The sequence below is a fragment of the Eptesicus fuscus genome, chromosome 9, assembly GCF_027574615.1.
Source record: "Eptesicus fuscus isolate TK198812 chromosome 9, DD_ASM_mEF_20220401, whole genome shotgun sequence".
In the NCBI taxonomy this organism is placed as follows: domain Eukaryota; kingdom Metazoa; phylum Chordata; class Mammalia; order Chiroptera; family Vespertilionidae; genus Eptesicus; species Eptesicus fuscus.
In genome coordinates, this window is record NC_072481.1 from 99,746,327 (window position 1) to 99,773,208 (window position 26,882).

Here is a 26,882-nt window from a genome sequence, read left to right on the forward strand (position 1 = left end):
ATGAACAAAACATATCCAGAGACATCGAATCATAGAAAAGACTGCGGAATCTCAGAGGGAAGGCGGGGGAGGGTGGGTGGGTGGGAAGTGATCAACCAAAGAACTTGTATGCATATATGCATAATCCATGGACACAGACAATAGGGTGGTGAAGGCCTGGGCATGGGTCGGGGCTGGTAGAGGCGTCAATGGGAGAAAAAAGGGGACATACATAATACATTCAACAATAAAGATTTTTAAAATAAATAACAGTAAAATATAGAAGCCTTATATTAAAAATTCTAAATGAACTACAGGATAGGGAAGGGGAAGAAATATCCAAGTTAGTTACATCACTATTCAAAGGACTAGTTCTTTCAGTTGTGTTTAAATTCTGTAACTTGATCATTAAAATCGCTCTGTCTGATCTTACCTTTGGAACCAAAAGCAAAATCCCCAGAATTACTGGAAGCCAAGTCTGCAAATGACAGTCCTGTGTTGCTTCCAAATCCAAATGAAATCGTTTTGCTTTCCACTGGCAAAAGGAAAAGAGCATTTAATATTTCATTTAACAAACATTAAACATCAAAGTTTTATTAAGGACCCAATGACAATGGGGGTAGAACCTTCTTTAGTACTCAGGGGCTTGGGGTTGGATATGAAGCATTTATCTTATGGTTATTTCTCTGAAAAAAAATTACAAGACTCAGCCAATTCTGAGCTTCTTCAGTATTTCTAAAGGTACAGGTATTATTTTCAATACCACTATACCAAAAGCATGCCAAATATAATTTTTAATATGTTTTTATTAATTTTAGAGAGGAAGGGCGAGGGAGAAAGAGAAACACCGATCAGCTGCTTCCTGCAGGTCCTCCACTGGGCATTGAGCTGTTGACCTCTTGATGCACTGGATGATGCTCAACCAAGTGAGCCACACCAGCGAAGGGCCCAAATATAATTTTTTTAAATGAGATGTTTATCTATACAAGCCAGATATAGAAGTATACAGTTTTTGCTTTCTACTGTCTTCTATAACCTAAAACATTCATTCAAAGGCAAGATTTTAGGAAATATCTTCATAAAGAATTTCTGTATTATAAATAACAAGATCATAAAACCCGATTTTTAAAAAATATTTGGTCATCAGGAATTTTGGGGTCTTGTCTTAATTCTGTCAAAGTGCAGCTGCAGGATCTCTTGAAGTCCTATGCACCTTACTTTCCACATCTAAAAGTGGGATATTAGGTCTGAAGTTACCATCCTCTTGTACCATATTAAGACTCCAAAGTGCCATATTTGTGCCTTATTCAGGACTACTTTTGAAAAAAATTAGGGTGTTTTGAAAAAATTAGGGTGCCCTAGCCAGTTTGGCTTAGTGGATACAGCATCAGCTTGTAGACCAAAGGATCCCAGGTTTGATTCCAGTCAAGGGCACATCACTTGGTTGCAGGCTCCTCCCCAGCCTGGGCCCTGATTGGGGCATGTGCATGAGGCAACCAACTGATGTGTTTCTTTCACATCAATATTTCTCTCTGTCTTTCCCTCTTTCTTCCACTCTCTCTAAAAAATCAATGGAAAAATATTCTCGGGGAGAATTAAAAATAAATAAATTAAAATTTAAAAAATAAATTAAGTAACAAAGAGAATGTACACATATAAAGCAATACGATGTTACAAGATTTCCCACCTTCTAATGTCAACTGGAATAAAAAACAGGGAAAAGCATATCAAATATTAATTACTATAAACAAACACTTAATTTAAAGAAGTGGGTAGAGAAAAAGGAAGACAAAGTACAGTTGACTCTTGAACCATTTGTGAAATTAGAGGCACCAACCTCCCAATAGTCAAAAATCCACATATAACAACGGACTCCCCAAAAACTTAACTACTAATTGTCTACTGTTGCCCCAAAGTTGATGAACACATATTTGTATGTTGTATGTATTATATACTGTATTCTTACAATAAAGTATGCTAGAGAAAAGATGTTATTAAGAAAATCATAAGGAAAATACACTTACAGTATTAAAAAACCCACATGTAAGTGGACCCATGCAGTTCAAGCACATGTTGTTCTTGGGTCAACTGTAGTAGCATAAATATTTAACACCCCTACTATAATATTTCTACAATTACTTCATATATATTTAAAACAATTTTAATAAACTTGAGTGAAAATATAATTCAAACAATACAGCAGCTCCCCCATATATGTAATTTTGCTTTATATGGTTTCAGCTACCCATGGTCTACCATGGTCCAAAAATATTAAATGGAAAATTTCAGAAATAAACAATTCAAATTTAAAATTGAGTGCTGTTCTGAATAGCGTGATATAACCTCACACCATCCCATTCCATCTCACATGGGACATGAGACAGCCAGGCTACATAAAGTGCCCATCTATCACTCACTTAGTAGCTGTCTTGGTTATCAGAAATAGGGAAAGAGAGATCACATTAACATAACTTTTATTACAGTATATTGTTATAATTGTTCTATTTTACTATTAGTTATTGTTTTAATCTCTTACTGTAACTAATTTATAAATTGAATTTTATTATAGGTCAATATGTCAGTCTGCAGGTTCTGCATCATCCATGAATTCAACCAACTGCAGGTCAAAAATATTCAACAACAAAAACGTTACGTTGTTGCTATACTATGTACTTAGGCCTACTATGATTCCCTCTGTATTGAACATGTATACTTTTTTCCTTGCCATTATCCCCTAAATCAGGGGTGTGGAACGTCGGCCCACGAAATAATTTGGTCTGGCCCTGCTAAGGCATTAGGGATGAGTTAATTAAATGTTTGACCAAATATAGCAGGCTAATTTTAAGATAATTTTTTATGGCTCTATAATGTTATAAATATCCAAATGGCTCTTAGCAGAAAAATAGTTCCCAACCCCTGCTAAACAATACAGCAACAACTATTTACAAACTATGTACACTGTATTAGGTATTATGAGTAATCTAGAGAAGACTTAAAGTATGCAAGAGGATGTGTGTAGTTTGTATGGAAACATTACATTTTACATAGGGGAATTGATCAGCCATAGATTTTGGTATCTGTAGGGAATAGCAGGGGATTCTGGAACCATTCCCCCACAGATACCCAGAGACGACTGTATATGTAGGGGGGGAAAGAAGTATATGGGGTTCAGTAACTATTTGCAGTTTCATGCATCCACTGGGTGTCTTGAAATATATCCCCTATGAATAAGGGGGAACTACAAATAAAAATACTATCACAAAGAAAATTTCCATGTAAGCAAACTATTGTCATTTATTCTCAGGTAGTGTCATTTATTCTAAACTCTAACAAAAAAAAAAGGCAGTAATTTCTAATTATTACAAGTATCTTATGCCCATTTATATATTACAAAATTTGTTTTAAGAAAGGGAGTTTCTAGGATCGATATCTTTTCAAACATACTGATGTACATTACATAATATATGCCTAGAAGGTTTTTGTAAACATATATCAAATTTTACCTTGGCTTGTAGAATCTGCATCATTTTCCTTTCTAGTAGACAAATCTACAGGTTTGTCCACAGTTCCAGAAAAAATAGATGATGAGCAAATAGATTTGGTTATAAAATCAGGTTCTTCAGATTTGCATAAAAATGGTACAGTCACTTTAGTCCCACCTGTACACACACTGTCAACTGTGCTAGTTGTTATTTCCTCATTGTGGGATTTCTGCAAAGAAGAAGTAATAAGAAACTGACAAAAAGGATCTTATACCCTGTTTTAAAAGAAATCAAGGACTTGGGGGGGGGGGGGGGGGGTTCCTAAACAAAATGGAGTAGCACACTTCACCTTATCTCTCCCATTCCACGCTCCATCCTATCCCCCCCAATACCTACAACCAAACTGAATTTAAACGGATAAAGCACTTAGAAGAAGGCTGTGAAAGGTGAATGAAAACAGGAGGATTAAGAATCTAAACCCTGAAGCATAATCTGGTGGTAAGAACCTTGTGAGGGTTTTTCACCCCTCCCTCCAGAACAGTCCATAAAACTAGAGCTGTCTCCCTAGGCAGTGGCTCAGTTTATTGGAGCAACGTTGCATACACCAAAAGGTTGCAAGTTCGATTCCTGGTCAGGGCACATAACTAGGCTAGGGGTTCAATCCCTGGTGGGGATGAGTACGAGAGGCAACGAATTGATGTTTCTCTCTCCCTCTTTCATCCTTCTTCTCTATCTAAAATCAATAAAAACATATTGTTGGGTGAAGATTAAAAAAATAAACAAAAAACTGGAGCTCTCCATTGCATAGATGGAAAATGTCCTGAAAAGTTCTAGCTGGTTTGGCTTAGTGTATAGAGCGTCAGCCTGGGGACTGAAGGGTGCCAGGTTCAATTCCGGTCAGGGACACATGCGCAGGTTGCGGGCTCCATCCCCAATAGGAGGGGTGCAGGAGGCAGCCTATCAATGATTCTCTCTCATCATTGATGTTTCTCTCTCTCCCTTCCTCTCTGAAATCAATTAAATTATTAAAATAAAAAAAGAAAAGAAAAAGTCCTAAGAAAAGCCAACACTCTGGCCAGGGAGTAAGGGATGTCATGAAATGATCCATGTGTTGAATGATTCATGTCTGAATGACTTTTAAAGAAGCTATTATAACAAAGCTTCAAGAGGTAAGTACAAATACTCTTAAAACAAATGAAAAAATAGAAGTTCTCAGCAAAGAAACAGAAAGTATGAAAAAAGAATCAAATGGGAATTTTATAATTTTTAAAAAAGTCTAATGGGAAAATACAGTAACAGAAATTTAAAATTTTATAGGACAATATGTAGAGGGTGGGCAATATAGAGAGAGAATTTTTCTTTGAGTTCTTCGTATGGAAAAAGACTGGTTATGATTAATACAATATATTGACTTATTAACTCAAAAGAATGTCACAATGGCACAGTGCAATATATTGACTTATTAACTCAAAAGAATGTCACAATGGCACAGTGCAATATATTAACTTATTAACTCAAAAGAATGTCACAATGGCACAGTGCAATCTCCAAAGTGCTCAAATTGTCAGCCCTCATTATTTACACATTTTTGTAGTTTGCCCTGGTCCGTTTTGCTCAGTAGTTAAGAGCATTGGCCCCTCAAACTAAAGGGTCGAGGGTTTGATTCCTGGTACCTTGGTTGTGGGCTCAATTCCCAGGGTGATCAGGATGGGTGCAGGAGGAAACAGATCAACGTGTCTCTCTCACATCATTTTTTTTTCTCTCTCTCTCTCTCTTCTTCATCCCTACCCTCCACACTCTCTCTAAAAAAAAAAAAAAAAATCAGCCCTAACCGGTTTGGCTCAGTGGATAGAGCGTCAGCCTGCGGACTGAAGGGTCCCAGGTTCGATTCCAGTCAAGGGCATGTACCTTGGTTGCGGGCACATCCCCGGTGGGGGGTGTGCAGGAGGCAGCTGATCAATGTTTCTCTCTCATCGATGTTTCTAACTCTCTATCCCTCTCCCTTCCTCTCTGTAAGAAGTCAATAAAATATATTAAAAAAAAAAAATCAATGGGAAAAATATCTTCAGGTGAGGATAAAAAAACAAATAGAGAAATAAAATGAAAATAACCTCCAATGGATTAATGAATAAACTGTGGTACATACGCACAATGGAATGCTACATAGTTATAAAAATAATCTATTACTATAACACAATAACTTGGACAAATCTCAAGGGCACTATGCCGAGTAGAAAAAAGTGGTATCAAACACTGTATGATTCCATTTTTATATGTTAATCTGGAAAAGGCAAAAATACATAAACAGAAAACAGATGAGTAACTGTCAGAGGTTATGGGTGGGGGAGGATTTGCTCTATATCTTGTCTGTGGTGGGAATTACAGAGTCAAGCATGTATAAGACCCCATAGAAAACACACATACACACATATACATACTACAAAAGTGAATTTTACTTAAGTATATAAAGATATTAATGCAAATGAAAAAGGTTATTGTTTTTTAATATACTGAAACACCAAGGAAAAAATAATTCATTTTATGTTTGTGTCAAATGCCATAGAATATCACAGCTATCCTATCTAATAAAGAGGGAATATGCTAACTGACTGTCACGCCATCACAAAGATGGTGGTGCCCACAGTCAATAAGGAGGGAATATGCTAATTGACTGCCACGCCCTCAAAGATGGCAGCATCCAGCCACAAGATGACGCTGCTGGGCAGCAAGGCACGTGGCACGGCCTGGCCCACCCCCAGGTGGTCCCAGCCGCTCCGCATTCCTGCCTCCGGAGTCCCCCAGTCCCCTCAGCCTCCCAGCCGCCCAGGGCCGGCCCAAGGCACAGGCAAGCCTCAGGTGGTGGCTGCCTGGCCGCCCAATGCCTGAACAAGCAGCCTGCGTGGGGCGACCAGGCGGGCAGGGGAGTTAGTGAGGGACGACCAAACGACTAGACAGCAGGCTGTGTGGGGCGACCAGGCTGGTGGGGGGGCCTTGAGGGGCAACCAGGCCAGCAGGGGGGCAGTTGGGGGCTACCAGGCTGGCAGAGGGGGCAGCAGTTGGGGGCGATTAGGCTGGCATGGGGGGCAGTGAGGGGCAACTAGGCCAGCGGGAGTGTGGGGGGGGGGGACAGTGAGGGCGACCAGGCTGGCAGGAGGAGGCAGTTGGGGGCGACCAGGCCGGCAGAGGGGGGTAGTTGGGGCCAGTTAGGGGTGACCAGGCCGGCGGGGGTGGGGGGCAATTAGGAGCGACCAGGCTGGCAGGGAGGGAGCAGCTGGGGGCAACCTGGCTGGCAGCAGGGGGCAGTTAGGGGCGACCATGCAGGCAGGCAGGTGAGCGATTAGGAGCCAGCAGTCCAGGATTGTGAGAGGGATGTCCAACTGCCAGTCTAGACCGGCAGTCACACAAACCCTGAGGGGTCCCGGATTGGAGAGGGTGCAGGCTGGGCTGAGGGGACCACCCCTCCCACCCCTATACACGAAATTTTGTGCAACGGGACTCTAGTATTATTTGTAACTAGTAGCCCTGCACACGAATCATGCGCCAGTAGCTCTCTGCGGGGCCTACCTGCTCCAGAGGCTTTCCGTGGCCCAGAGGCCCATCCGCGTCCAGGCGCAGAACGCTTGCCTCGTCACTGGGGCGACGATGAAGCAAGCATTCCGCCAGGCCGCTCATGCTGCCCACGCTCAGCGGCCGCCCCCCCGGGACTGGGGGGCTCCGGTGGGGATGAGAAGACTGGGCACCGCCATCTTGTGGCTATAGGCGCCGTCGTCTTTGTGACAGAGTGATGGTTAATTTGCATATTACCCTTTTATTAGATAGGATAGCCAAAAAATGGAAACAAACCAGACAGCCACAACATATGAACAGATAACTAATATGTGGTATTTTCCATATAATGGGATATCATTCAGCCATAGAAAAAAAATGAAATACCGTATTTTCCGGCATATAAGACGACTTCTTAACCCAGGAAAATCTTCTATAAGCCCAGTCGTCTTATACACTGGAAAATACGATACATTGAATGTGAATACCCCTAGAGACAAATAAGTAAAAAAAGCCATATACAAACGACAACATATTATGACCTATTCATATGGAATCTCCAGCATAGGCAAATCTATAGTGACATAAAGTACAACTGTGGTTAACTAGAGCTACAGGAGTTGAGTGGAAATAAGGAAGGGTAATGACTACCAGAGGTTACAAGATTTCTTTTTGTAATGATGAAAATGTCTAAAATTATTTTGGTTATGGTTGCAAAACTATGCGAATGTGCTAAGAACCACTGAATTGTACACTTCAAAATTGTATCTGAATTGCATCACAATAAACATAGGTAAGATTATTTGGGGGAGGGGTGTGCTTTAATTCAGCTTCTAACACACTCCCTGAATGAAAATCTGCTGTTAGACAAAGCAAATTATTTGTTTTGTTCAAAACTGTATCCCCAGTCCTCAGCACAGTGCTAGCTCATAGTAAACTCTTATAAATACCGTACATAGGCATTTTATGCGAGGATGCATATCTGCAGACCTTTCATAATCCAATATGATTTATGCTGAGTGTGAAGTAGGAATAATGTATTCTAAAAGGATGGAAATCTACACCCATTATAACATGTTTTGACTTTAATCATTTTTAGTTCTCTCTTTCATCTGTGTATCAAAAGGTCCTCTCCTGCAAAATTATAATTTATTATAGCATTTTTTTTCTTTCTTTTTTTAATATATTTTTTATTGATTTTTTACAGAGAGGAAGAGAGAGGGATATAGAGTTAGAAACATCGATGAGAGAGAAACATCGATCAGCTGCCTCTTGCACACACCCTACTGGGGATGTGCCCGCAACCAAGGTACATGCCCTTGACCGGAATCGAACCTGGGACCTTTCAGTCTGCAGGCTGACGCTCTATCCACTGAGCCAAACCGGTTTCGGCTATTATAGCATTTTTTTTCAATCTTTACAGTAACTTATTACATTTAACTTCTGTAATAAAGGCATTTTGGGAGAGCCCCTAGTTGCTACTTAATGAACATTATGATGTTACAAAATATTTTATAAGATTTTAAGTTATAAAATGTTTTGAAATAATACAATAATCACCTCAAATAAAATATTTCTACAGCTATAGACAGCATGGTTCACAAAAAACTGACAAAAGATACCAAATCCTTGTGTAACAAGCTTTGGCACCACAAGGTGGGAAAAGAATAAATAATGTACAATTCAGTCTAAACATCAACATTTAAAATTATTTTCCAGTTTTATTTTTTAAGTTTTGCACATCAGAATGATGCACATTTAAGTTGCATTGTTTTGCCCTAGCTGGTGTGGCTCACTTGGTTGGAGCACTGTCCCATACACCAAAGGGTGGCGGGTTTGATCCCCAGTTGGGGCACATACAGGAAACAGCCAATTCATCAATCCATCTCTCTCACACTGATTGTTCTTTCTTGCTCTCTGTTTCTCTCTCTTGATCTTTCTCTCCCTCTCCTTCCCGTCCTCTCTTTAAAAATCAATAAATTGCATTGCTTTAATTTGCAAAATCCAAATTTGTGTTAATATAATACTGTATTTGCTGAATAACTGCATGATAAACCCTCTAACAGCCAGCAATTAGAGAAGATAAAGAAATTACATACTTTATATTTCCATGGAATTCAGGGAAACTGTTGATGATTTTAAAACGCTTTAGATTTAGCCCAGATTTGCTCAGTGGTTAGAGAGCCAGTCCTCAAACTGAAGGGTTGTGGGTTTGATTCCCATCAAGAGCACATACCTTAATTGCAGGCTTGATCCCCGGGGCCAGTTGGGATGCATGTGGGAGGCAACCAATCAATATGTCTCTCTCACATCGATTTTTCTCTATCCATCTCTCCCCCTCCCTTTCACTCTCTCTAAAAATCAATGGAAAAAATATCCTCAGGTGAGGATCAACCAACCAACCAATAAATTAAATGAATAAATAAATAAATAAACCTGTAGATTTATTTAGCATAGAGGCTACTGATGTAAAAACTACCAAAAGAACTTCCACAAATAAATCTATTAGTCATAAATGAGAAAGGGATGTCATTATATTAGCTGGTGGTCATTGTTCTGATAAATTAAAACCTACTGAATAGCTGGCACATCCTAGGTGGACAACTGGGAAAAGTGGCCAGCTAGATGCCTCAGTTACAGACTATAAAGGGCAATAAATTTCTTAAAGACACAGACCATGTATTGGACCACATCTCTCTGTAGCTACAGATCCTTTAATTGAACCACTGCATTCATAACTAATTGCAGGACTTTATTTCAATTTACCTTTCCAACAATAAAATCGTATTACCTGAGGGGACAAGGAATCATGCTAAATACTTATCAATATTAGATTGTAAAAAACTACTAGATAGGAATCTTGTCTTCCAATTTCCATGAAATATAAATTAAAACACAAGGTGTTGATAGCTATTCAAATTACCACTACATTTGAGCTAAGAAAGTAATCAAATAATGAAATTATTGACAAAGCAGGGTACAAAATAAGCCAAGGGAACTAGGTGTCAAATGCTGTTATTTCCTATCCACTCTGGCCACCATAGAATAAACTAACTTACATGAAAAATGAACCACTTAATACTGTTGTTGGTATTGTGGTAGGCATTCTTAGAAATATCTGCATAGTCTATACTACCATTCCCCAAAACCCAACATACACAGAGGGGTGAACTTTTTTATTCGTCAAGATTTTTATTAGACAAGATTCCTATCTAGTAGTTTTTTACAATCTAATATTGATATGTATTTAGCATGATTCCTTGTCCCCTCAGGTAATACGATTTTATTGTTGGAAAGGTAAATTGAAATAAAGTCCTCCTTCCCTAGCTATAGCTGACTAATAGATGCCTAATACATTTGCTAGCCAAAACACATTATTACAATTTGGTAAGAACATTCTAGCTTATTGCATCAACAAAGCCAATTGGATCAGAAAAAACAATGTAAGTGTTCTTACTTGGGCTTCCTGAACTTTTTGAAGCTCTGATTGAAAGTCTTCCCCATTTCCATTGTCCTCATCGGTATCACTGCTGACTCCACAAAAAAATGTAGGTGGAAGTTTTAATGTATCTGCTTTTGCCTTCTCTTCAACTGTTGGTTTCTTTTCCCAAACAATAATGCATTCTTTCTCATTTTCTGAAAATCCCATACAACACACGCAAAAGAAAGTTAAAGATAAAAGTAGATGAAGTGCAACACTTTTACAACAATGGCCCTCAAAATTTACACATTACAGACCCAGGTAACAAGACCTAAGTGCTAATGGAAAACAAGAACTACCAGAACAGTATTTTTCACTTCATATTGTTTTAAAATATTTTAAATCACCACAGGCATAATAAAGTTGGTAATTACAAAAATAATCAAATTGAGAGGTTCCTTTCAAATAGAAGTTTTTTTAAAAAACAATTAGTAATTTTAACTTTACATACCTGTTAGACTTTTTTCTAATGGTTTATATTTTTCTGAGTCATCCAGATATAGTTTTCCATTAAGTTTCTTGACAGCTGTTTCAAAATCTTCATCTTAAAGTATAATTGATTTTATTAAATAAAAGAATTTCTAGTGTTTTCCTAGCCAGAAATCTAGAAATTATCTCCAACATCAGACTTTTCCTTACTCCCCACATCCAAATAGCAATCAATTTGACAATTCTATATCCCTAATGCACCTTCTGTTAGAAATCTCACTGAAAGCTTGCCTCTTTGAGCTGCTCTATTATCATTTTAGCTCATGTACCTATCTCCATGTCCCACAACCCAATCTTTTATACCACTATCCAAGTGGTTCTACTGAAACTTTTCTGTAGTCCCCTGCTTTAAAAAACTCTGATATGGCACACAAAGTTTTCCATAATCAAACCCGTCTGCCTCTAAGACTCTAAGGAAATTATGATTGTTTTCAAATGCCTCAAAATGCCTGCCCTGTTCATGGTAGCCATCCAAAAAATGCTTACTTAATAAATGAATGCAGTCATTTCCATCATTACATCCATTGGCTATTTACACATACATTTAGGATAAACATCTATCTATCTGCAAGGACAGCAGTGAGGGTTGTAAGAACAGACTTAATATAATTTAACCACACTTCCCAAGTACTAAGATTAGAATAAAAAGAATGCTTTCATAAAATAAAAGATTTACCATCCTCTTCTTCTTCGCTAACATAATCTGGTCTATTCTTATAGCAGAAGAAAGTTGGAGGAAGTTTAAGTTTGCTTGCAAGAGCTTTGTGCTCCGGAGTTGGGGTTAGCTCGTATACAATGAGAACATCCTCATCTGAGGGAGGGTCTTCAGGTTTTATCTTCTCTTTTGCTACAACACAAGTCAAAAAAAATTGATAAAGCCAAGGTGTTAAATCAGTATTAACATCAATATTCTAACTGAAAATAAAAACCATGGAACTTATCTGTAGGTTAAAATAGCATACTAGTAAAAGCACATATACTTTGATGTGGGCAGAACTCTAAAATAATTTAGAATTAGTAGTAGACAAGAATATAGAATTTAATGTTCTATCAAAAACCCTTAGTGAACACAAAATCTATTTAAAAAACAAAAAGATCACCTTGGCTAGTGTGGCTCAATTGGTTGGAGCATTGTCCCATGTACCAAGAGGTCATGGGTTCAATTCCGTCAGGGAATATACCCAGGTAGCAGGTTCAATCCCCCGTTGGGGAACAAACAGGAGGCAACCAATTGATGTTTCTCTCTGCTCGCCCTTTCTCTCTCTCTAAAATCGATAAAAACATATCCTCAGGTGAGGATTAAAATAATAAAATCCTGCCGAAACCGGTTTGGCTCAGTGGATGGAGCGTCGGTCTGCGGACTGAAGGGTCCCAGGTTCGATTCCGGTCGGGAGCATGTATGTTGGTTGCGGGCACATCCCCGGTTGGGGGTGTGCAGGAGGCAGCTGATCGATGTTTCTCTCTCATTGATGTTTCTAGCTCTCTATCCCTCTCCCTTCCTCTCTGTAAAAAATCAATAAAATATATTTAAAAAAATAATAAAAAATAAAATCCTGCTTTTACTTACTGATCATTGAAAAAAAGTTACTATTAATGGCTATAACTTAAAAAGTGCTGCCATAACCATATTTGACAAATTAGACAATAGTTGAGCAAAATACACATGCATTTTCAGCAACTGAAAAAAATTAAAGCAATCACAAGTAAAAACTAAGTGTAAATATAAAACTTAGTTCCCACAAGGAAAGTTAACAATTGCCAAGATGGCAGGTGATTAGAGTTACATCCAGTTTTGAATGTTTTCAAACATGGTAATAGATAAAATTAAATAAAAACTGTTATCCTATAGGTCAGTAATACTAATACTGTAAAAATTTAATACAATTACTATAGCTGAAAAACCAACAAGGACAACAAAAACAGGCAAAAATTAAAAAATGGAGAGAAAAGGAATTCTTCATACAATCTGCTCTGGTTTATAAAAAAGAATTTCTGGCCCTGGCCAGTGTGGCTCAGTGGTTGGAGTGTCAGCCCGTGGACCAAAGGGACACAGGTTTGATTCCCAGTCAAGGGTATATACTTGGGTTGCAGGTTCGGTCCTCCGCCCAGGTTGGGGCACATGTCTGTCTGTCTGTCTATCTCTTTCTCTCTCTCTCTCTCTCTCTCTCTCTCTCTCTCTCTCTCTCTCTCTGCCCTCCATCCCTCCCTCCTTTCCACTCTCTAAAAGTCAATGGAAAAAATATCCTAGGATGAGGATTAACAAAAAAACAAAAAAAAAAAGAATTTCTGGGTAAAGGACCTGATAAATGGTAAACAACTTATGAAGCATGTTCTGTACCAACTGGTACTGTCCAATATGGCAGCCTAGCCAATGTGGCCATTAAGCAATTAAAATGTGGCCAAACTGAGATGTGCTACAAGTTTAAAATACACATCTAAGTTTAAAATATAGACTTGGCAACAACAAAAACAAAAAGAACAAAATATACTTCATTTTGTTATACTGATTAGAATTCTAAATGTTACTTTGGATATAATGGGTTAAACTGAATAATTATTAAAATTAACTTCATCTTTTCTCTTTTTCACCCGTTTCTTTTTCTTTTTAATATAGCTACTGGAAATTTTTATATTACACACATAGGCCATATTTATTTCTATGGGATGGCACTGATCTGGAGAACTAGAGCCCTTTTACAACATTAAATCTTTCTTTCGCTCTCCTTCATTACAAAAATAGTGTCAATTCCTAGCCAGGGACAGTACAAAACACCATAAAAACAGATTCTTGTCCCAGTTCTACTGTAAGCTAGTAAAGACAACTTGGGCATAATGAACAGCCCGCTGGGCCCTACTTTCCTCATGTCTAGAATTTTTGTCTCTAGGATCCTTTGGGACTCTGACACACTCAAATTTGAAACGGAATAACACTGCTTGTCCTGAAGTAGCATATCGGTAAATTTACAAGTAGGCCAGGGATTCTTAACCGAGGTCCCAGAATCTGTAAGTATATACCCCTTTACAGAAAAAAGCCAGACTTTTCACATAATTTCTCAAAGACTGCACACTTTAAAATAAAGCTTAAGAGTTGCTTTAGCTAATAATAAAATGAATATAACTTTATAACTGAAGACCACAGAAATCAAGATTTGTCATTTTATTACTGTACTTATTCGGCAACCTATAATACAGTTGCTAAAGAAACGTTATTAGACACTAATAGGGAATTTTCATTTCCCTAATTTGTGCCCTTGAAGGTCTTTTAAGAGATTCCACTCTCTTTAATAAATGATCTGTACTACATATATAACATACCAGGTGGATATTAAAAATGAGCACACTTTCAAATACGATTAATTTTCTAAAACATGTCCAAAAAGAATGACCCTAAGGGGACACACTGTTTCATGTTGTATGCATGCTATTACCATCACATGTTTGGATACAGGCTGACATTAGTGACTAAAGAAAAGGGTTAGATAAAATATAGGTCTTCACTAAGCAAAATAAATAATAAATAATAGAGTAATGAAGTACAAAGCAGCAAAAGGTAAAGACCTAATAGATAGATCTCAAAATAATGTTATGCAATAGTGAGAAACATGACATCCAAGTACATTAAAAAACAGCATTAAATGGTATTATACCACCAGTCAAAAGTTACTTGCTTTTAAACTGACATTCTTTAACATGCACACTGTAGTGTTAAGTACTTAATTTCACACAGCCAGTTACTTTTCTAAAGTCTACCAGCTGCTAAAAAACTGCCGTCATCTCATACTGAGAATGCTCACTCTATACCTTTGTTCTCAGGCTGTGAGGAAGGAGTGCTGGTCCAAAAGGCCATTGGATTAGATTTAAAAAGACTAAAATTAAATCCTAGAAAATAAAGAGTATTTAATTTTTGAACATTATGAGAATCAAAGTGAATATGATGTTAAAATATAAAAAGCCAGAGTCCCTCAATTTATGCCAATTTGGCCATTTTACATATTCATTTATCCAAGAGGTTCATTCTTTGTTCATTTAATAGAGTGGCAAGACAAACTTACATAAAATGTGAGCATCTCAAGATCACGGTGTTGTTTTTTTTTGAGTGACAAGAAAATAACAACTTAAAGAATGAATACTTAAGAAAAAAAGAAAGAAAACAGACTCAAGTTAATGTTCATGATTCAAGTACAATGACTAAACTTCTGTACTTCATTGAGTTCATGTGCTCTGCCCTAAATGCGATATAAATATCTTCCAGCTATTAAAATCTCCAAAGTATATTACACACATACTCTCTGTTACTGTTTGAACACTCACAGGTAAAATAATTTTGGGAGAAAAAAATTCTGTGCAAATGTGGTTTGGCTGTTCACAAAGCACTGTGTTTATGACCCAATTTTCAGTAAAACATTAGTATCCTACAAAGAGTCTGCATCAAGTTAAACATTAAAAAGAAAAATATAAAATAAAAATTTGCTTAATCTATCAAGACAAAGTGCTTACCCTTTTCTGGTGTCTTAAATGTGTAATTAGTTGAGAACTCTTCCTTTGGAAAAGCAGCGAAGAGATTTTGTACTTTGCCATCTGGAGACTGTTTAATATCAGAGTTCTTTGATGCTTCGCAATTATTAGGTTCCACTTGTCTTTCAGATCCACTCTGAACTCCTGAACTAGTTTCACTGTTCTTTAAAGGTGCATTAAAACTAAATCCAAACAAAGACCCAGTAGCTGAACTATTGCCAAATGTAAATGGTTTTGATTTTTCACTACCAAAAATGCTTTTAACAGATTCTGAACCAAATACAAACTTTGGAGGAGAAACTACTGCTTTAGTTGCTGTTTCAGATGTGCTAGACACATCTCCAACTTCTGAGGTTGCATCTGCTATATCGTCACCCTGAAGTAAATCTGTCCTCTCTTTTGTGGTTTCTTCTAATACAGCTACAGCAATTCTGCCACAGGGTGACTCTCTGGGAGTGGTCGAAAAAGAAACATGAGGTGTTATCAAAGAACTTTTTTCTTGGGCTATTTTTGCTTCATCAAATATTTTCTTAAATGAGTCTGCAACATCCTGTAGTTTAAATCGGACAGCTAAATGTTCTACTTTTCTTTCTCCATCTGCAAAATCACATGCAGTCCACACCCACACTCTTTCTGTCCCTTTCATATTTTGCAAAGTCATATCTGGAGTTATTCGGTGATTGGCACAAAGTTTTAACACCTGGTCCCTTCTCATCACTATGCGAACTTGCTTATTATCATAATTCTGTAAAATCTTTATATCGCCAATGCCTCTTTCTTTCCACTGACCAACATCTTTATCATATCTATAGAGTTTTGCTCTGTGACTAAAAACAACTTGTTCATTTTCCTCACCACTGGATACTTCAACTAAATCAGGCAAAGGTACAACAGGTTCAAAGTACTGTCCATCTCTCTCCTCTTCTTGAGTAACATCAGATTCTTCATCATTGCCAACTGTGGTCCCACTCTGATTCAACATGGCAGGAGACTTAGATGGACTCAAAGCAGATTTAAAACTAAAGTTAAATCCTGTTGTTGACTCACCAAAACGGAAGAGATTTTTTCTCACAGGGCTACTTGCCAGTGGAGAAGCATGTACTGAGCTAGTACTTACACTATCATCCAAAGCATCTTCCCTTAAATCATAGTTACTCCACTCTAATGTGGATCCAGTGTTTTCAGGATTTGGCTGTGTGGTTATGTCTGAAACACTGACAGCACCTGCATCTGAATTCTTACTTTCTTCCTCGGTGACTTTTGTTTGATCATTTGTCAAAAATGTTTTGAAATCTTTTAGCCCACTCTTCATTTCTTCAGCTCTCTGTATTAACTTGGCAGCTCTCCCAGTATCCACCAACTTATGGGGAGTTTGAAGTGGTATATCTAATAGAAGTCGCTGGCATTCCTCAAATTTCTGCTTGAATTCTTCAGCAAGCTCTGGTGTTTTAAATTTTGCTGCCAGCTGCTCTAGTTTGGCATCACCATCAGAAAAATCACTAGCTAACCACATCCATGCTCTATCTGATCCAGATAAAGGCTTCAGGTTCATTGTAGTCGTTATCCAATGATTAGCACACACTTTTAGTACTTGCTCTCTCCGCATTAACATTCTTAGTTTGCCATTGACTTCATTTTTGAGAATTTTTAAGTTCCCCAAACCCCTTTCTTTCCACTGACTTATCTCAGCATCAAATCTAAATAACTTTACCCGCTGTGAATAAAGAACTTTTTCATCTTCTTCTCCTGTTACAAGTTCTACTTTTTCGGGCATTTGAACTACTGGTTCAAAATGGATGTCATCACTGTCCTCAGTTTTATAGGCATCATCATCTCTCTCAAGGTCAGTAGAATTGTCAGCTTTATCAGCCTTTTTACCACTTTGCAATGAGAATAATTTTTCTCCAGCACCTGAAAATCCCTTGAAATTAGGGTCTTTTTTGCCAAATTGAAATCCTTCTCCTGAAGTTGATTTTGCAAGATCTGCAAAGGTAAAAGTGCTTCCAGTTTGACCAAATATCACACCAGTATCATTCTTCTGACTGCTAACACTTTGAGCCTGAAAATCATTGTCCTTTTCAAGTGGTTTTTCACTATTCTTCTCTTGATTTCCCAGCTCCTGAATGCCAAATTTAAATCCATCAGCAAGCACAGGAATAGAAAAATTAAATCCTTCTATTGTTGAATTAGTGTCTTTACTAGAACTCTGAAATGTAAATGAAGGTGTATTTTCTTGATCCACATGTCCAAATTTAAATCCTTGTTCTGTGATGCCAAATTTAAAAGCTTTTTCTGAAAAGTTACTTTTAAATCCTGTTCCCATCTGATTTCCAGAAGAGTCATTTAACTTAGCTTTTGAGCCCAATGTGAAAGCTGAAGGAGCTTCCGGAATAGGTTTATGAGCTGGTTTAGAGGCATCACAAGCCACACATTTTAAGGAAGAACTCTCATTTCGCACAAAGCAAACACTACAATCCCACTGTCCTTCCTTCTTGGTGAACATTCCTTCAAATCCACTCTTGGTGGCCTTGCTTGTCTCTGAAGAGGCAGGTGCTGAAACAGCAGGAGTAGGCTGGTTTTGTGTACTTGGATTCTGACAAGCAACACATTTGGTAGTACTTGCTTCATTTCGCACAAAGCAAACACTACAATCCCACTGACCTTCCTTCTTGGTGAACATTCCTTCAAATCCACTCTTGGTGGCCTTGCTTGTCTCTGAAGTACTAAACTTAAAAGAGGCAGGTGCTGGAACAGTTGAAGAAGATGGACTTGGTTTACCAGGATTGTGACAGGCAGCACATTTTGCAGCATTTGCTTCATTTCGTACCAAGCATACACTGCAATCCCACTGTCCATCCTTTTTAGTAAACATGTCCTCAAATCCACTCTTTGGAGTTTTATATATTTCTGAAGCACCAAACTTACAAGCAGCTGGGGCTGAAACAGTAGGTAAATTCTGTTTTCTTGAATTATCACAGGCAATACATCTTGAAGAGCTTCCTTCATTTTGTACCAAACAAACACTGCAATCCCACTGTCCTTCCTTTACAGAAAAAACAGATCTGAAATCATTGTTAACAGACTTAGGAAGATCTCCCTGGCCAAATTTAAAGGAAGGTTGCTGAACAAACAAAGAGCCACTTTTGTTAGCAGACTTTGTATTCTGGCATGCAATGCATCTAGATACAGTAGGTTCATTTCTCACTAAACAAATACTACAATCCCAGTGACCTTCATTCTTTGGAATCATCAACGCAAACCTATCTGGAGTATTTTCTGGGCTAATTTTAAGAGTGGGAATAGTTTCGACTAATGGTGGGCCAAGGAGCTCTTTATTGCTTGGGTTTAGATTCTGGCATGAAACACATTTCTTAGCAGTTGCAGCATTCTTTAATGAACAGCTGTTACAATGCCACCAAGACCCTTCCTTCTTTGCTACTTGAAATTCGAAATTCATGTTTCTTGCATCAGATTTGCAAATATCCTTGTTACCATGACTTGCAGGTTCTTTTATGATCCTCATAGCCTTATTTGTTGTGGTTGCCTTTGCTCCTGAGGCTTTTAAAATATTCTGGGCCTCTTCAAACTGACACTTAAAAAGCGCTGCTTCCTCAGGAGTTTTGAATCTAATAGCAAGCTGTTCCGGTTTGGGGAACTCATCTGCATAGTCAAGAGCATGCCATACAAAAGATCGGTCTGATCCAGCATTTGGTGTCAATTTCATATCTGGACTGATGTAATGATTTGCACATATTTTCAATACTTGCTCTCGTCTCATTAGAAGGCGAATTTTACCAGATGTTTTATGTCTTAGTATCTTTACATTGCCAATTCCACGTTCCTTCCATTCTTTGGATTCTGCATCAAAACGGAACAATTTTGCACGATTGCAAAAGAATTCTTCTTCATCTTCCTCACCAGTCTTTACTTCAATCTTATCAGGAAGAGGAACCACAGGCTCAAAGTGAGGGCCATCATCATCGTCATCACCATGGGCACTCCCTCCATCTGCTTCATGATTCTTGTTGGCCACCTCTGGAGCAGGTGTTCCAAACACTGATTTCCCTGGACCATGGAAAGTAAACATATCATCACTTCGACAAAAAACAGAGTTCTTTTGATTTGGGCCTATGTTTTCAGTAAATGAAATTCCAGGTACATTTTTACTTCCAAAATTGAATGTATTTCGAGATCCAATAGTTTGACCAGCTTTTGCTCCACTGTAACCATCTCCTTGCAAAGGTTTTTCTGAAGTCAAAAGACCTAAAAGGCTTTCGCTATTATTGTAAGCCATAGAAGGGGGCTGTGTCACAACCTGCGGTGAGGAAAACGTGAAATCACCATCATTTGATTTGAAGTTGGAGTTAAATTTAAAAGGAGGTGGCTGTGTTGTATGTGTAGATGCTGTCAAAGATGGCCTTATTCCTTCACCTGGCATTGGCTGAACAAAATTAGTTTTACCAAATTCTATAACCTTCGATTCTGCAGATCTTGAAGCATGAGCTGCAACTGGAGGTTTTGTGAAATAACCTGGTTCTGGCAAAGGTGGGTTTGTGCTTGTCTGTTGAATATTGTAATTAAAATAATCATCACCCCTGGGTGACAAAATTCCTGTGGCAGGAGACTCAAAACGCAATGGAGGACCATACATCTCTTGAGAGAACATACAAGCAGATGTGCTTTGCACAGGTGGTGTGTGCATCTGTTGTGAATAGGCATAAATATGCTGCTGAGGTGGAAGTCTATTCATGCCATAAACTGGACCCTAAAAGAAAAAGAAAGGTTAAATTTGTGTAGGTTGTCTGTCTACAAAACTACAGGTAACTACTAGATACAAACCAATTTTCACAAACCACAAACATAAGTATAAGGTAAAGGTATCATTAGGTAATGTAGAGAGAATCATTAAGAAAAGATAGCATTACTACAAAGGTATTGACAATTATATTCCTTCTTGGCATATAATAAAAATTTTCTTAACTCATGACAGCATCTTAAAAACTTAATTCTCTAATACTTTCAACAATAAAGAATTTAAATTTAAAAAAATTTAATTCTCCAACAATAAATGCATAGTATAAATATCTTCTTTATTTATCAATGTGTCAAATTATGTTAACAATAATGATGATGATGATCACGGCCTTGGCTGGTGTGGCTCAGTTGGTTTAGCATTATCCCATGCACTGAGAGGTCACTGGTTCGATTCCCTATCAGGGCACATACCCAGGTTGCACACTCAATTCCCAGTAGGGGACATGCAGGAGGCAGAAGATTGATGCTTTTCTTTCACTGATGTTTCTCTTTTTTTCTCTTTTCTTTCTTTCTTTCTTTCTTTCTCTCTTTCTCGCTCTCGCGCTCTCTCTCTCTCTCTCTCTCTCTCTCTCTCTCTCTCTCTCTCTCTCTCCCCTCTCCCCCTCTCCCTTTTCCCTTCTTATCTCTAAAATCCACAGAAAGTTGTATTTAAATAATAATAATGATGAAGCCGAAACCGGTTTGGCTCAGTGGATAGAGCGTCGGCCTGTGGAATGAAAGGCCTGGGTTCGATTCTGGTCAAGGGCATATATCTTGGTTGCGGGCACATCCCCAGTAGGGGGTGTGCAGGAGGCGGCTGATCGATGTATCACTCCCATCGATGTTTCTAACTCTCTATCCCTCTCCCTTCCTCTCTGTAAAAATTCAATAAAATATATTTAAAAAAAATAATAATAATGATGAAGAGTAGCATTTATCGAGCTGTTACTGTGCCAACTTGAGCAATGTTCTAAGTACTTTACATGTATTAACTCATTTTAATATCCTCAAAAATCCTATAAATTAAGGCATTATTATCCTCATTTCACATATGAGGCAACTAATGTATAGAGAGGGTAAGACACTTGCCCAAGGTCACAATAAGCAGAAAAGCCAGGGCCCTAAACGCACCCAAACCCTCTGTCTTTAAGCTTCACATTCAACTACTATTGTAATATTGGGTCTTAGCTAATTCAGACCTGAACATGGTAGTTCAGCAAGGAGATTCTACTCCTATGTCTGCCAAAACAGAATGATGAAGGACCCACCACCACCACCACCCCATTTAAACATATTCTAAACGTTCACTTATTATTACATAAAAATAAGATGACTAGGAAGTGTAACTTCTGTATCTGAAGATAAATTTAAAATATCTGTATCTTGTGAGACTTAGAAGTTTTAGTGCTGAACTACTTGTTGAATTTATTTGAAAGAAGCCTGAACAATTAAAAAGGAGATATTTATAAATGTATAAATTATTTCTTTGTTACCTTTGTGGGAGTAACATTAGCTGCTGGTCTGAGAAGATACTGGGAATTATATGCTGGTGACTGACTATAATATACTGAAGTGCCAGTAGTTGCAACTAAAAAAAAAATAAAAGAAAGAAAACACTGTTAAAAAAAAATCTATACTACAGTTATGACCATCTAGGCAAGACTATAAATACAAAAGCAACAGAAATCAAAGAAAGATTTAAAACTACATGAAAATGTTTTTAATTTCTATATCAAAATATACCATGAAGAAGATGATCAAATGACAAACTAGGAAAAACTGCTAAATATGACACATGAGGATTAAGAGCACAGCAGTAGTCAACAAGAATAAGCACCTCACAATAAGCATCAAAAAAGCAAGAAGTGGCTGCTCAACTTTCCAAGAAAGAGTGATATGATGTGAGCACACAGTCATGTTCCAACAACAGAAATATTGAGAACACACTAGTCATGGGAAGGGTTTAAGGCAGCGGTCACCAACTCAGCGAGGTCTGAAAGGATGGCGACCTGCTGGTTTAAGGAACCAAAATGTACCTGATGGCCCCAGAGCCATATTTTTGAAGTGAGCCTTGAAAATCTGCACAAGACAAGTTTGCATTTTCTAAACTAAAGCTTACAATGTCCAGGACAAAAATCACCAGGACATGTACATATGAGATCCATGAAAAAGGATCTCACAAATAACACAAAATGTTCCTTGGGGTGAAGGTGGGGAGGACACATCATGACTGACAGTCATTCCAATGTCCAAACTATTTCCTTCATCTGATCTGTTTTATGTGAGTTTTATCAGGAAACCAACAATTAGAAGACACTCATGCTGATAGAAAACTATCAACAGTCATTTGCTTGATCTGTTTAATAAAAGTTTTATCAGAAAACAATACAACTTAAAGACTATTTAGGCCTTTCACGAAAGAAGAAATACAAATTGTGACTCAAGAGATGCTAAAATAAACTATTAATTCTGGCAAGCACTGAAAAAGACCTAGAAAAAGCTAGCCAAGACTAAAAAATTGCAAAGAAGCCCAAGTCTGATTTTGGAAAATGAATGGAACTGCCTGGTGAACATGATTATTTTGGAATATTCTGGGGAGAAAACAGGCATAGAACAAGCTGATGGACATGAGCCAAGAATAATAAAGTATGAAATTTAGTGACCTTATCAATGACTAGTGACTGTTTAAATAGTAAAAAAAAAATTAAAAAGAACAAACAGCACCACACACACACACATCACACAATGAACTATTTAAGAATTCTTATAAACCTATTACAAAAAGCACCAAGTGAATAGGTAACTCAGGAAATATAAAATATTATAAAGTGTTCAGCATGCTTAGTGACGGTATTTTTGTTCTTAAAAATTGGCAAAGGTTTTTATAAACTGACTAATAGCCCTGCGCATGAATCCATGCGCCAGTTCTCTGTGAGGCCTGGCCGCTCCGCGCCCGCTGCCCAGAGGCCCATGTGCAGCTGGGCGTGAAACGCTTGCCTGTCACTGGGGCGACGACGCAAGCATCCCCTCCCCGCCGGCCGCCCCGTGCCCGCTGCCCACAGGCCCTCCACAGCTGGGATGGAAAGCTTGACTCGTCATTGCGGCGATGAGGCAAGCATTCTGCCAGGTCGCTCACGCTGCCCGCTCTCAGTGGCCGCCCCCCCGGGACTGGGGGACTTCAGCGGGGCTAAGAGGACTTGGCGCTGCCATCTTTGTGACTGAGTGATGTTAATTTGCATATTACCCTTTTATTACATAGGATAATAGTTAACACTGGGCAAGAATACAAAGAGATGGGCACTAGTAGATATCAGTGATAAGAGTATAAACTGGCATAGCTTTTCTGTAAAGCAATTTCCCAACACAAAAGCATTTTTAGAATACACTACAATCCTGGAAATGTGCCCACAGCATTATTTATACTAGCAAAAAGTGGAAATAACAAAAATAAGGGAATAAAATTTGCAGTACTTCTACATGAAGAAATAGCATATTCATTAATGTATTTTCAAAAAATATTTAATAGCCACGTGCTCAGAACTTAAATATTTAAAAAACAGGCTAACTTATCTACATACATCCTAAATAGTAAAAGTCTCATTAAAAATTCTTTTTTCTTTTTTTAATCTCTTTATTGATTAAGGTGTCACATATTTGTCCTCATCCCCCCATTCCCATCCCACAACCCTCCCCACGGATGCCCCAACCCCCTGTTGAACTTAACCATTGCTTAGGCTCATATGCATGCACACAAGTCCTTTGGTTGATCTCTCCCCTCTCCCCCCACCCTCCCCTATCCTCCCTCTGAGGCCCGATAGTCCGATCGATGCCTCCTTGTTTCTGGTTCTGTTCTTGTTCATCAGTCTATGTTGTTCATCATTTCCCCTAGATGAGCGAGATCATGTGTCACTAGAGATATACTTATATGAACTGAATGTGAGACGAGCAATAACAGTTATGCTGACAGGCAAATGAATCAGTCTGTAGTGAGTTTCTTTCTGGACCAACAGTTCTTTTGAGACTCAATTTCAATGTCCACCAGTTCCTAATGTGTACATGTCGGCACTGACCCCTCAGCTCTGGATGGTGGACAAATGGTGGTAACGTAGGTCCGACTCCCTCTGGTTTGGTCTCGGACAGACCCAGGGGCACGGCCTCACCCGGACTCAGGGGCACGTGGCCTCACCCAGACGCGGGACCCAGCCTCACCCGGATCCAGGGGTACACGACCTCACCCGGACCCGGGATCCAGCTTCACCCGTACCCAGGGGCGCGAGGCCTCACCCGGACCCAGGGGCGCATGGCCTCTCCCAGACCCAGGGGCGCGTGGCCTCACCCGGACCTAGGTGCGCGTGGCCTCACCCGGACCCGGGACCCAACCTCACCCGGATCCAGGGGCACACGGCCTCACCCGGACCCGGGATCTAGCTTCACCCAGTCCCAGGGGCACGTGGCCTCGCCCAGAACCAGGGTCGCGTGGCCTCACCCGGATCCAGGGGCGCACGGCCTCACCGGGACACGGGACCCAGCCTCACCCGAATCCAGGGGCACAGGGCCTCGCCCGGACCCAGGATTCAGCTTCACCCGGACCCAGGGGCGCATGGCCTCACCCGGACCAAGGGGCGCGTGGCCTCACCCGGGCCCAGGACCCAGCCTCACCCGGATCCAGGGGCACACAGCCTCAACCGGACCCAGGATCCAGCTTCACCCGGACCCAGGGGCGCGTTGCCTCCCCCGGACCCAGGGGCGCGTTGCCTCTCCCAGACCCAGGGGCGCGTTGCCTCCCCCGGACCCAGGGGCGCGTGGCCTCTCCCAGACCCAGGGGCGCGTGGCCTCACCCGGACCTAGGTGCGTGAGGCCTCACCCGGACCCGGGACCCAGCCTCACCCGGATCCAGGGGCACATGGCCTCACCCAGACCCGGGATCCAGCTTCACCCAGACCCAGGGGCGTAAAAATTCTTTATGTTGCCGAAACCGGTTTGGCTCAGTGGATAGAGCGTCGGCCTGCAGACTCAAGGGTCCCAGGTTCGATTCCGGTCAAGGGCATGTACCTTGGTTGCGGGCACATCCCCAGTAGGGGGTGTGCAAGAGGCAGCTGATCGATGTTTCTCTCTCATCGATGTTTCTAACTCTCTATTCCTCTCTCTTCCTCTCTGTAAAAAATCAATAAAATATATATATATATTTTTTAAATATATATATATATTTTAATTTTTTTTAAATATATTTTATTGATTTTTTACAGAGAGAAAGGGAGAGGGATAGAGAGTTAGAAACATCGATGAGAGAGAAACATCGATCAGCTGCCTCTTGCACACCCCCTACTGGGGATGTGCCCGCAACCAAGGTACATGCCCTTGACCGGAATTGAACCTGGGACCCTTCAGTCCTCAGGCTGAGGCTCTATCCACTGAGCCAAACCAGTTAGGGCCAATAAAATATATTTTTAAAAAAATTCTTTGTTTACATACAGAAAAGAGAAGGAAATTCTCCAAAATGTTAATAGAAATCTTTGTGATATTGTTAGCTTTTCATTTTCTTTACACTGTTCAATACGGCTTAATGTTGCCTATAAGTTTATTAATCATTTTTTAAATCATCTTATTTTCAAAAGACAAGATACATCTTGGTATATTTTTACTTCCATTAAGAAAAACAAATCTGTAAACACAGGAATTGGACTCAAGAGATTTGAGCTCTGCTTTTGGGCCACAAAGCTGTTTTATGACCTTGTCAATTAGCCATTTGGGATCTCCCATTTTCTCACACATTTTATAGAGTAATTGTAAGAATAAAATGAGACAATTTGAATGTTAATTTTACATTTGTTTAACAACCTTTTATGCCTGTACAAAAGAAATGGAAATTATGATCCAACAGATGCCAAATAATCAATTCAGACAGCACTCAAAAAGCCTTAGAAAAGGCTAAACAGTTTACTCATCTTCTCTCCACAAGGCTCTATATAGTACACAGGGTTTTTAAGTAAGCAATATTTGAACTCTTGACATTTCATATATTTGTCAATGACTCATGACATTTAGTAAGTAGAAGCTTACTATTTATTTTACCTGCATTTAGAAGACACTGTCACAAGAGGATAGTGGGGCAGCCTTAAGTATTGCCCCCAAAGACTATCACACAAATGTACTAATATAAACTAGATTGAAGCATTCCAAATCTTTCCTGGGTTAAAACCAATTAGGAAAAAAATACATACTACTACTATTTTAGGAATCTGTGTCATGTAAAAGCAATCTATTTTTGACATCATTTCTGGGTGCCTGAGTGCAATGTATCATACTGGCAAATGGCTTTAACGTCAGACCACTGGAGTTTGAACCCCAACTCTTTATCAATAATTACCTTGTACAATAATGGATGAGTTACCTAATTTTTCTAAACCCATTTCCTCATCTATAAAATTAGGATTAGTAGTAGTACCTACCTCTCTGGATTACTGTGATTAGTACTACTGCACAGAGACAACCCACAGAAGGTACTATTAATACACTTTGCTTCATTGGTGTTTACTGTAAGTAAGCACCTAATACATACCCATACTTACACAAATGCTTACAATTACCATGTGAGT

General features: G+C 39.1%; 1 protein-coding gene across 2 annotated transcripts in view; it reads right to left on the reverse strand.

Moving 5' to 3' along the window:
- The window catches only part of LOC103297413 (E3 SUMO-protein ligase RanBP2), a 91,299-nt gene that overhangs the window by 15,200 nt on the left and 49,217 nt on the right, over positions 1–26,882 (reverse strand). Inside the window, exons 19-26 of one of the 2 annotated variants that reach the window (XM_028129122.2) lie at positions 21,780–21,874; positions 15,475–20,257; positions 14,779–14,856; positions 11,654–11,824; positions 10,940–11,032; positions 10,465–10,643; positions 3,483–3,690; positions 413–514 (exon numbers count right to left, since the gene is read on the reverse strand). In XM_028129122.2, the coding sequence (XP_027984923.2) occupies positions 413–514; positions 3,483–3,690; positions 10,465–10,643; positions 10,940–11,032; positions 11,654–11,824; positions 14,779–14,856; positions 15,475–20,257; positions 21,780–21,874 (5,709 nt within the window). The remainder of the gene's footprint in view (positions 1–412; positions 515–3,482; positions 3,691–10,464; positions 10,644–10,939; positions 11,033–11,653; positions 11,825–14,778; positions 14,857–15,474; positions 20,258–21,779; positions 21,875–26,882) is intronic. The other variant, XM_008154107.3, reaches the window with a different exon arrangement.